This window comes from Pseudorca crassidens, chromosome 3 (genome assembly GCF_039906515.1).
Source record: "Pseudorca crassidens isolate mPseCra1 chromosome 3, mPseCra1.hap1, whole genome shotgun sequence".
NCBI classification, from domain to species: domain Eukaryota; kingdom Metazoa; phylum Chordata; class Mammalia; order Artiodactyla; family Delphinidae; genus Pseudorca; species Pseudorca crassidens.
The window spans coordinates 164,190,049-164,200,815 of NC_090298.1; the positions used below are offsets into that span (position 1 = coordinate 164,190,049).

At 59.2% G+C, this 10,767-nt stretch overlaps 2 protein-coding genes across 2 annotated transcripts in view; one reads left to right on the plus strand and one right to left on the minus strand.

Moving 5' to 3' along the window:
• The window catches only part of TECR (trans-2,3-enoyl-CoA reductase), a 28,293-nt gene extending 23,172 nt beyond the window's left edge, over positions 1–5,121 (plus strand). The window contains exons 2-13 of the mRNA XM_067733604.1: positions 2,088–2,138; positions 2,760–2,811; positions 3,150–3,194; positions 3,290–3,393; positions 3,470–3,585; positions 3,672–3,777; positions 3,896–3,968; positions 4,059–4,102; positions 4,179–4,236; positions 4,319–4,407; positions 4,735–4,780; positions 4,869–5,121. Of these exons, the coding sequence (XP_067589705.1) occupies positions 2,088–2,138; positions 2,760–2,811; positions 3,150–3,194; positions 3,290–3,393; positions 3,470–3,585; positions 3,672–3,777; positions 3,896–3,968; positions 4,059–4,102; positions 4,179–4,236; positions 4,319–4,407; positions 4,735–4,780; positions 4,869–4,996 (912 nt within the window). The 3' untranslated portion in view covers positions 4,997–5,121. The remainder of the gene's footprint in view (positions 1–2,087; positions 2,139–2,759; positions 2,812–3,149; positions 3,195–3,289; positions 3,394–3,469; positions 3,586–3,671; positions 3,778–3,895; positions 3,969–4,058; positions 4,103–4,178; positions 4,237–4,318; positions 4,408–4,734; positions 4,781–4,868) is intronic.
• Positions 5,122–5,189: 68 nt separating this feature from the next.
• NDUFB7 (NADH:ubiquinone oxidoreductase subunit B7) lies at positions 5,190–9,443 on the minus strand. The gene is made up of 3 exons (XM_067733605.1): positions 9,256–9,443; positions 5,672–5,840; positions 5,190–5,377 (listed from the first exon to the last, which is right to left on the minus strand). The coding sequence occupies exons 1-3, from the start codon at positions 9,365–9,367 to the stop codon at positions 5,254–5,256; spliced, it is 405 nt and encodes a 134-aa protein (XP_067589706.1). The 5' UTR covers positions 9,368–9,443; the 3' UTR covers positions 5,190–5,253.
• Between the last annotated feature and the right edge of the window lie 1,324 nt (positions 9,444–10,767).

Sequence of the window (10,767 nt, forward strand, 5' to 3'; positions counted from 1 at the left end):
GGGCACATTCTGCCTGTACCCCTTCCCTCTTCCGAGTCCCCTTGGTGGGGCCAGACACTCGGGGTAGTGTGAGCAGCGCCCTCTTTCTGGCCCTTCTGTCTGGCCTTGTTATCCCCATGACTCAGAGGGGTTCAGTAACCTGCCCCCCAAGGCCACGTGGCCATGCAGAGCCCCCAATTGACAGCAGGCGCACTCTCTAGCGTGGTAACAGTAGCATCGGCCAGGAATTCTTGGGCTCTGGGCTCTCTCCTGCCCTCCGTCCATGACGTGGGGTGGGTAGAGCATAGGTGGGCAAACAGGCCAGTGTGCTGCAGCGACCCCCTGGCCAGTAGGGGAGCCGGGATCTGAACCCAGGCCCATCCCCTTCCCTTCATCGCAGGCGCCCAGGGTCCCGTCAAGCCTGTCCTCACAGCCTGAGGTTTGGGGAGCACTTCCCATCTGTCAGGTACCACGCCAGCCCCTCGAGGTACACACTTTCCTACCTGCCTCCGGCCTGAGGCTCAGAGAGAAGTGACAGCGCCAGAGTCACCCAGTGACAGCGTGGCAGGGCCGGATTCAGTCCTGTGTGCTGCCCACCACGCCCCCTGCCTCTCCCACTGGTGGTGGAGTGTGTGTGAGGGGAGCCCTTTCCTCCTGGGGGGGCGTGGCCCTAGGTGGGTGGGCGTGCCCTCAGAGAGCCCTGTCTGGGGCCCTGCCCTGGGGCTCTAAGATCTGCTCCTTTTCTCCATGCTGTCTCTGACTGAGGGCCTGCCAGGCGGGAAGGGTCCTCAGCACCTGCTGCCCAGTGGCCGACTTGGGGTCAGACCCAGCCCTGCCTGCCACGTCCCCATGTCTAATAAGATCTGCGTCAAGCCCTACACTGGGGCCCTCAGGCCTGCGTGGTGGGCTCGGGCCCTACTGGGCCTCACTCCAGCTCCACCAGCAGTTCACACCATTCTCAGCTGGCCCAGGTGGCTTCTCGGACCCACTTAGGATGGGTAGGTCACGTCCCCCTGGGGGCTTCCTCCCTCCCAGCACTGCCCCTTTGCACCACTGGTCCCACCACTGCCTGGGGCTCAGGGAGAGTGGAGTGGGGTGGGGGTGCCCAGGCTGTCTGCCCTGGGCTTTGGGGGGCTCAGGGCCTGGACGAGGGTGCTATGTTGGGCTGACATGGTGGGAAGACTGCCCTGGAGGTGGCCTTGAACAAGGCCTGGGTGGACCTAGTGAGAACTGGGTGGAGAGGGAGGCCGGGGAGGTGTGAGCCAAGGTCTTGGCCTAGGCTGGGGGCGCTTGCTGGAAACTTCCTGGTTTCCTGACCCGTTCCACACTTAGAGAGAGGCTCTCTGCACCAATAACGCCGGAATCTGTCACCTCCCTGGGAACACAGATGCACAAGGCAATAATCCGGAGTGTGTCTTACAGCTCAGAAGGGGAAATGGATGATCTATCTCGCGGATTCTCAAAATAGCTGGGATTTCTCCAAGCCCAGTGAACTCTGTGCGCCTGAGCTGGGGCCTGGGCGGCCCGTTGGCCTCTCACCCTGCTCCTGGTGACAGGCCCTTGCTCTGCACTGGGCAGGGAGGCCAGGAGGCACCTCCATGCCTCTTCTGGGGATCTCCCTTCCCCCCCGTGCTGTTGGGGGTCCGTGTCCCCTCGAAAGCCTTACAGTCAGGGCAACTCAGCCCTTGGAGGGCTGCCCCCAGGTGCCCCCTCCCAGGAGGTCTGTGGCATGGCTCCTGGGGGGCTCAGTGTGGGGCAGTTATATATTTAGTTGGGCCGTGGCTGTTGGGCCACTCGGGTTACATCTGCACAGAAGCTGGCGGAGCCAAGGCAGGCCCGGGCTGCCTTCCAGCACCGCGGCAGAATTTGATCTCGCCGGCCCAGCCCAGAGCACTTCGCGTGGGGAGGTCTGTGGTGGGGGCTGACGGCCGGCAGCTGGGGCCTCTGGCCGCAGCGGGCAGAGCGGGGCAGGCATGGACCTGAGCGTGAGCGTGGTGGCCCGGGAGACCAGCCAGGGCCTTGGCCCCGTCTTTGGCCTCAATGGCCTCCCCCGGCCCATGCCCCCCAAGACGACCAAGAAACCTAAAAAGGCCGTTCTCTTCTTTGAGGTGGAGATTCTGGACGCAAAGACCCGGGAGAAGCTGTGCTTCCTGGACAAGGTAGGACCGCAGTGCAGACTGCGCTGGCCCGAGGGTGCTGGGCCTGCGACCAGGGAGATGGGAGTGCCCCTCCACCTGGGTCCTGACACCCAGCCCCTGCCCTTCAGGGTGTGCAGGAGGCGTACTGTCCCTGGGCCTGCCCCAACCGGCTTGCCGCTCAGGGTAGAGCACCCTGGCCCCTGGGTGTGGCCGGGAGCTGGCCTCCCAGTGTGAGAGGAGGTGAAGCAGCCTCAGTGGACCCTGCATGGCTCTGGGGCCTGGGAAGGAGGTGGAGTCCTGAGACCGGCCCCACTCCGAGGCCAGGCCAGGGGAAGGGGTTCGTCCCATCCCAGGGAGGTCTGGAACAGGTTGAGGGCCTTTTCTCTGGGGGGAGTTGCGGCTGGGGGTGGAGAGGAGAGGCGAGGTGGGCCTGGCTTCCCATGCTCACACCATCTCCCAGCCAGTCCAGGGGTGACCTGGCTGCCTGGTTAAAATGGCCCTCAGGCCCATGGCTGCCTTGTCGGCTCCCCCCTCCCATAGCAGTTGCCTGGGACCCCAGTCCATCCCACTTCACCAAGAGGGATTCTGGGTCCCGGGCTCCCCGCCCACGGCTTACTGGTGCCTGGCCTGTGTTTCCCCCAGGTGGAGCCCCAAGCCACCATTGCTGAGATCAAGAACCTTTTCACCAAGAGCCGTAAGTCCAGGGCCCAGCCACACTGCCCCCGCGACCCCTCTGGGCAGGGGCCTCTAGGTAGGACCCTGTCCTACATGCCTCTCCCGCAAGGGCCTGCAGAGATAACCCCAGTGTGGCCCAGGCTTCTCTGGGCTTGCCTGGGGCACCCGCCCCCGTGTGGCCATCAACAGGAACGCCCTTGCTGGGCTTTGGGAAGGACAACATCCCGCTTTGCCTGCTCTTCCGGTCTGTGTCCTGGAGCCACACAAACTTCAGAGATCTTGCCCGGGGGCCGGAGGAGCTGTAGGGACCCTGGGCCCCATCAGGCTGTGTGCTGTGACACCCTACTCTCCCTACAGATCCACAGTGGTACCCCGCCCGCCAGTCCCTCCGCCTGGACCCCAGTGAGTACAGCTGTCTGCTTGGCTGTCCCCGGGCTCCTGGGTGGCCCTGGGCGAAGGCCCAGGCAGGCCCTGAGCCCTGGCCCGACTCTCCGCAGAGGGCAAGTCCCTGAAGGATGAGGATGTTCTGCAGAAGCTGCCCGTGGGCACCACGGCCACCCTCTACTTCCGGGACCTGGGGGCCCAGATCAGCTGGGTAACGGTGCGTGCAGACCCCTCTCCCAGCAGCCTCGTCTCCCATCTGCCGCGTTGGGGTGACTCACCTCTCCCCTCCCCAGGTCTTCCTGACAGAGTACGCCGGGCCCCTTTTCATCTATCTGCTCTTCTACTTTCGGGTGCCCTTCATCTATGGCCACAAATATGACTTCACGTCCAGTCGGCACACGGTGGTACAGTGAGTGGGGCCGGGTGGGAGGAGGTGGCAGGGGGAGGGGAAGGCCTGCGGACCTGCCCCCGCTGAACTGGCTCCCCCGCCCCCAGCCTTGCCTGCATCTGCCACTCATTCCATTACATCAAGCGCCTGCTGGAGACGCTCTTCGTGCACCGCTTCTCCCACGGCACCATGCCGTTGCGCAACATCTTCAAGGTGAGCCCCCAGCTGCCTGTCCAGGCCCTTCACCCCCGGCCCTACCCTCCCTGGTCCCCCTCACCTGGGTCCTGCCCTCCACTGGGCCAGGCTCCATCCCGGCCCTGCTCCCTTTCAGAACTGCACCTACTACTGGGGCTTCGCCGCGTGGATGGCCTATTACATCAACCACCCTCTCTACACACCGCCAAGTAAGTGGCCTCGGGCCCTGCTCTCCCTTGTGAACACCCCTTCACCCAGGCTTTCCCCTCACGGGCTTCCCTCCTCTGCTTCCTCTTCAGCCTACGGAGCTCAGCAGGTTAAACTGGCGCTCGCCATCTTTGTGGTAAGCAGGCTGGGACGGATGACAGGGTGCGGGGAGTTTGGGGGGCGGCTCTGAGCTGACCCTGCTTCTCTAACAGATCTGCCAGCTCGGCAACTTCTCCATCCACATGGCCCTGCGGGACCTGCGGCCAGCTGGTGAGTGGCCTGCTCTGGGCAGGGGGGATGGCCACCTGGGCAGGCTGAGCCAGCGGGTCTCATTCCTGTCCTGTCCTCCCAGGGTCTAAGACCAGGAAGATCCCATACCCCACCAAGAACCCCTTCACATGGCTCTTCCTGCTGGTGTCTTGTCCCAATTACACCTACGAGGTGAGGGTCTGCCCTCCTCTCCTCTCCCTCCTGGGGCTTGGGGTCCCATGTGGAGGGCTAGCTTCTAGGAGGGGGCGGTGCCTGGCTCCGCAGCTGCTTCTGCAGTTTGAACTTGGAACATTTGGAAATGGAGAGACTGTGGCCTCTGTGGGGCCTGGGAGGTGTCCAGCTGGGCTTGTGGCTGTTGGGGACTGACGGGCAGCTTCATCGTGTAGTGCCCCCTTACTCCAGGCCCCTCGAGCACTGGTGTGTGGTTCCCATCCCCTTACTAGAACAGCTGGGGCTGCCCAGCCCTGCCCGCCTTCACCCTGCCTGCTCTGCCCACAGGTGGGGTCCTGGATTGGCTTTGCCATCATGACACAGTGCCTCCCAGGTGAGCCCGCCGCCCCTTCCCCAGGGGGCCCCGCCCGTCCCTGCTGGGTGCAGCCCTCCCTCCCTGACTCCCCTGCTCCACCCCACAGTGGCCCTCTTCTCCCTGGTGGGCTTCACCCAGATGACCATCTGGGCCAAGGGCAAGCACCGCAGCTACCTGAAGGAGTTCCGAGACTACCCGCCCCTGCGCATGCCCATCATCCCCTTCCTGCTCTGAATGGCATCCCCTCACCCAGGCTCAGCCAGCCAGGCTCGTGTCCCCCCGCCCCAGTGTCATTCTGGGCGAGGAGTGGGAACCACTGCTCTCCAGCGTCTGGAATAAAACCTGCCTGCCCAGCTGGACTCAGACTCAGCGGTGTTTCTTTTGGGGGTCGGTTCGGGGCTCAGCACACCAAAGAAAGAGGCGGAGCTTGGGCTGAGGGCCCTGGAGGCTTTTATTTTTTTGACTGGTCTACAGGGTGGTAGGCGGGGCCGCTACAGGGCCACCTCGGGGCCCACGTCACCGGACCCCTGGCCTCTGGCCTCCCTCTGCTCCCGCCTCTTCTTCCGCTGGAGCAGCCGCCGCTCCCGCTCAAACTCCTTCATGCGCTTCACGTAGCTGCAGGCAGAGTACAAGGAGGGAGGGGTAGCCTGGGGAGCTGATGGGACTCTGAGGGGGTCGCAGGTAGGGAAGACCTGCGTGCCTGTGATGTAACTCTGGGGTCTGCCCCCTCCCCTGGGGTGGACACCAGTGAGCCCAGAGCAAGAGCTGGGCCTCCCACCTGAACTAGGCGTGGCCACTCCTGTAGGCACCTCAAAGCAGCCCGCCCCACCCCACAGCCCCTTTGGGATTCCCCTTTCTACTGAGGTGGGGCCTGGCCGGGTGAGGGCTCGGGGCGGGCGTGGGGCTCACTCGAGGTGCTCGCAGTAGTCCCAGTCGTGCTGCTCGTGCTTGCAGGCCAGGAGGTTGGGGAAGCTGTCGCGCTTGCACTTGAGGAACCGGATGAGGTAGTGGGCGCAGTAGTCCCGCTGCTGGAGCACCAGCTGTGCGTCATTCATCTCCTGCTGAGTGGCCACCATCTCTGCGGGGGGGACGGGTGGGGCTCAGCCAGGGCCAGGAATAGCTTTCTAATTTGCACGAAAGCAACCCCCAACACTGAGGCCCAGATGGGCAGGGTCCCTCTCCCGCCATCACCAAGCACCTCAAAATCCACGCTAGATTCTTGCCTCCCCTCCCCCTGGGGTCACTCCCCAGACAGCCCCACCCTGCAGAGGTGTGTGTGCATCTGTGTGTCTGCCTGGGGTACCTGGATCCCAGCTCTGTCCTCTCAGTGGAGGCATAGCTTCTCCCCGCCTCATAGAAAGCTGAACTAATAATCCTTGTCCTGTTGCCCCACCCACCTGGTAAACCCCATGGGGATGAAATCAACCTTCACTTCAACTGGGGCCCATCTGGGGGCCGTCAGTAATCGTGGGCACACACCCCAGCCCGCGCCCGCTGTGCTGGTGATCCTGAGCTCTGTCCCCACCTAGCACGGGGCACACAGGACCTAGCCTTCCTGCATCCTCAAGGGAACCCCTGCCCCCCCATCTTACCCCATCTTTCTTGGTCCTAGATGCTCCTCCTTTCTCGAACATTCTCTTCCTGTGCCCCCCCTCTCTGCCACACCCTCCCCAGGTTTCCTCCCATCTCTATGGCTGTCCAAACATTAAGCTGCCCAAACATTAAGCCTTGGCTTCTGGTGGTTCTTGCTAAGAGCCGTCCACTCATTCTAATTCATGGCTTCCGTCTCCACCCCGTATATCGTTGAGTCCCAGGCCTTGTGTCCACCTGCAGCCCCTGATAGTTTCCATGTCAAGGTGGCACTTCACACCTGATGCTCCAGCCTGATGAGTCAGTCAGTAGCCAGGATTTATGGCGTACCTACTGTGTGTTAGGTGCTGGGGATATACAAGGGAACATGCCAGGCAAGGATCCCTCCCTGCTCTTGGAGGGAGACACAGAACAAACAGGTAGAGCTAGATGTTGTAGGATGCCTGACAATGCTAAGTATTAGGGAGGAAAATAAGGGAGAGAGAGAGGCAGTGTGGGGAGGTGGGTCACAACTTTAGATGGAGGGGTCCGTCAAAAGGTGGCATACGAAGGTGAGGGAGTGGGTCACATAGACACCCGGGGAAGGCATCCCCAAGAGCGGCACAGCAGGTGCAAAGGCCCTGAAGTGGGAGGACAGGCGGGATGCCTCAGGGGTTTCGGCCTGAGCATGTGGTGGTCAGCGCTGGAGGGAGGCACAGGGTTGGTAGGGGAGGTCAGGAGCTCTGTTTCAGGCCTGCTGAGTGCAAGATGCCCGTTAAATGTGGAGTGGAGATGCCAAGCAGGCAGTGAGGTCCATGAGTCTGGGGTTCAGGGTCAAGGCCCAGCTGGAGATAAAAACTCCAGCACTGGTGCACAGCAGCCATCTGAAACCAGAGGACTAGCAAAGACCCCCAGCGAGTGGTGGGAGTGGGTGGAGACAGGAGAGACCCACGCAGTGGGGCGCCTTGGCATTTACAAGGCAGGGAGGTGGGCGGGAGCTGTGGGGTCTTGGAACCACGTGAAGAGGGGCTCCCAGGAGGTGGCAGCGACAGGCCATGCCTGCTGCTGCCATAGTGGAGTTAGACCTGAGAATCTGGGCCACAACTACTGAGCCTGCACGTCTGGAGCCTGTGCTCCACAACAAGAGAGGCCACGATAGTGAGAGGCCCGCGATGAAGAGTGGCCCCCGCTTGCCAAAACTAGAGAAAGCCCTCGCACAGGAACGAAGACCCGACACAGCCAAAAAAAAAAATTTTTTTTTAAACTTATTTTATTTATTTATTTATTGGCTGTGTCAGGTCTTCGTTGCTGCACGCGGGCTTCGTCGCGGTGTGCGGGCTTCTCATTGCGGGGGCTTCTCTTGTTGCGGAGCACGGGCTCTAGGCGCGCGGGCTTCAGCAGTTGTGGTTCGCGGGCTCTAGAGCGCGGGCTCAGTAGCTATGGAAGCCCCAGGAGAGGATATTACAACAGCAGAAATAACAGTGTATTTGCATGTTGATGGGAAAACCAACCTTGCAAGAGAGGGAGAGTGGTTGGAGCAGTCCTTGGGTAGGTGAGAGGATGGGATGGAGGGCATCAGAGGGCTCACCTGGAGCAGAGGCTTAGCTAAAGCCGGGGCAGATCATCTGGGCTAACAGGAGAGAAGGTGGAGTCCAGGGTGTGTAGGAAGCAGGGATGAAGGGAGCCCACAAGAGCTCTTTTGGCTGCTTCTATTTTCTTAAGAGGATACAAAGTGACTAGCTGAAAGGAGGTGCTGGGGTCTGAGAGAGAAGGCGTGAGACCATGGTCTAGGAAGGAGCCCGAGAGAGCGAAGGGCCAGGGAATGTGACAGGAAAACAGCAGCATGAAGAGTCAACTGGGGGAGCAATTGGGAGACCAGTCAGGGAGGATGGGTGTTTTTCTCCCACGATGTTCAGCTGCACAGGGACAGGAGCCACGGCTTTAACCAGGGTTCTGGTTAAGCAAGACAGAGGAGGGGATGGGGTGGGGCGGCTCTGCGTGTTTGCAAAACATTAATGGGAAAGCAGGGTGTGAGGGGCAGTGGGAAGGACTGACATGATAAGGAGGTGGGGGTACTGATGGACTACAAGGACTCGAGACATCATAGGACCGTACCTCCCAACATTCTCCTAAATCCACACCTCTCTGCACCACCCCATTCCCTTAGGGGTCTCCCTGTCTCCAAGTCGTCGCCCACCTGGCAGCCAACGTGACCTTTTGATAAAGCAAATCTGATCGTGTCCCTCCTCTGCTTTGAAGCACTAGCTCTCCCCTCTCCTTGGTCTCGGTGTGGCCAACTCCTCCGCATCTCCCGCAGGCCTCGCTTCCAGTCAGTCTCCTGAAAGCCCGCCTTGATACTCCCAGGGGCCATCATCAAGATCCGCCAGGTTCCTTTGTCTTCCCTACAGGGCTGTCAGTTCCCCCTTAGTCAGTGCCTGCTGCATCCTCGGTGCCCAACTCGGGACTTGGTCCAGGACTGGCGCTCGATATGCTTGTGATATTAACGAATAAAAAAAGCAACGTGCAGAACAGTATGTGCGGCGTGAGCCCCCCTCGTGTTTTCTCTAGCATACCTAAAAATATCAGCGACATCTGGACAGAGGTACAATAAGCACATCCCTTCCGCGATAAACCCTCCCATAGTTCCCCACTCACTCCAGGACTAAATCCAACTGCTACCGCCTCATTAGGTCCTGTGTCGCCACTCTCTTTTGCCCCCAGGCTTTTTGTTCAAACAGTGCTTTCTGCCTGGAATGCCTCCACACTCAGGCAGGGTCACGCGCGCCCCCTGGACTCCTCCGGGCCGAGGTCAGGGCTGAACCCAGACACAGTGCATGACGCTCGAGCCCAGCCGACCCCGGGGTTCAGGGGTTCCGGCGCCCACCCCAAACTCCCGCCGGCCGCGCCTGCGCACTGGGATTCACCGCGTTCTTTGCGCCCGGGGAAGCCGTAGTCTGGCGGGAAGGTGGGCATCCGCAGGGGGTCGGGCTCCACCGATGCATCGCCCAGGTAACGCCGACCTAGGTGCGCCCCCATGGTTGCTGTCGCCGCAGGTTCCTGCAGCAGACAGGGTCACCCAGCTCCTACCCGGAAGCACTCCTTGGCCAGCGACGGCTTCCGGGTTGCTCAGGCCGCAGCGGGGATCATAGAGATGAACGACTCCGGAGGACTTCAGGTATCTCTGGCGCCACCTTGCGGTTGGGCTGAGATAGTAAGGTGCGCGCCTCCTACTCTGGTGATCGCCAGAGGGGGCCTCCCTGCTTCTGGAAATCCATCTGGGCAGGAGAGGGTGGACGATGTGAGCCTGGGGCTTCCTCCCACCCTCCCTGGGCGCCTCTGGTCTCCTGAAGCTAGAGCACAAATGAAAATTATTCTTATGTCGTATTTCTAGCTTCTCCCGAAGCTAGAGCGCAAATGAAAATTATTCTTATGTCGTATTTCAAAAAAGTCTTTATTCTAAAACTTTCGAATTTGTCATAAAAAACCCTGCACAGAGCTGACATAATTAGCAAATATCAAAAGTTTAAATAAAATTATTTAAAATAAGCATTTTAATTAAGTTTAATTTAAATAAGCAAATAAAAGTTATTTATAAACTATTTATAAGCTGAGATTTTAAATAAATCCAATTTAGTACTTTGTAAAAATAAAACGAGCTGTGATTGTAGTATCCCTGTAGTTGCCCCTGTAAAGAATGGGTATTACATTTCACCCCTGTTACATTAAAGCTTCTACACATGTATATTTAAAAGTATAATACATTGGTAATACTGCCAAATACTTCTTGGCCCAATGTGCAGCTGTAACAAATGCTGTGTTAATTTGTTACTCTCTCTGGAATCCTGCACATTGGAACACAAAAGAGAAGCCTTTCACTGGGTGCTTGGCCGTGCTGGGAAATGATACTTGGATGCTACATGATTAGATTTCATTTGACAAGGTGTTGTGGGTTGAATTGTGTCCACCCCCCCTCCCCCAAATAAGTTGAAATCCTAACCCCTGGGAACCTGTGAATGTGATCTTATTTGAAAGTAGGGTCTTTGCAGATGTAATCAAGTTAAGATGAGGTCATGATGGACTCGGGTGGGTCCTAATCCAATGACTGATGTCCTTATAAGAGGGAAATTTGGACACAGACATGCACACAGAGCATCACATGACGCTGGAGGCAGAGACTGGAGTGATGCATCTACAAGCATATGAACACCAAGGATCCCAGGCCAGGAAGGATCCTCCCCCAGAGACTTGGGAGTAAGCATGGCCCTGCTCACACCTTATTTTGGACTTGCAGCCTCCAGAACCGTGAGACTATAAATTTTTCTTGTTCTAAGCCACCTAGTTTGTGGTACCTTGTTATGGCAGCCCTAGGAAACAAATACACAAGATAATTTGTCTTTTCTCCTATCTAAACTTGTCTGGTGCTCAAGTCCCCTACA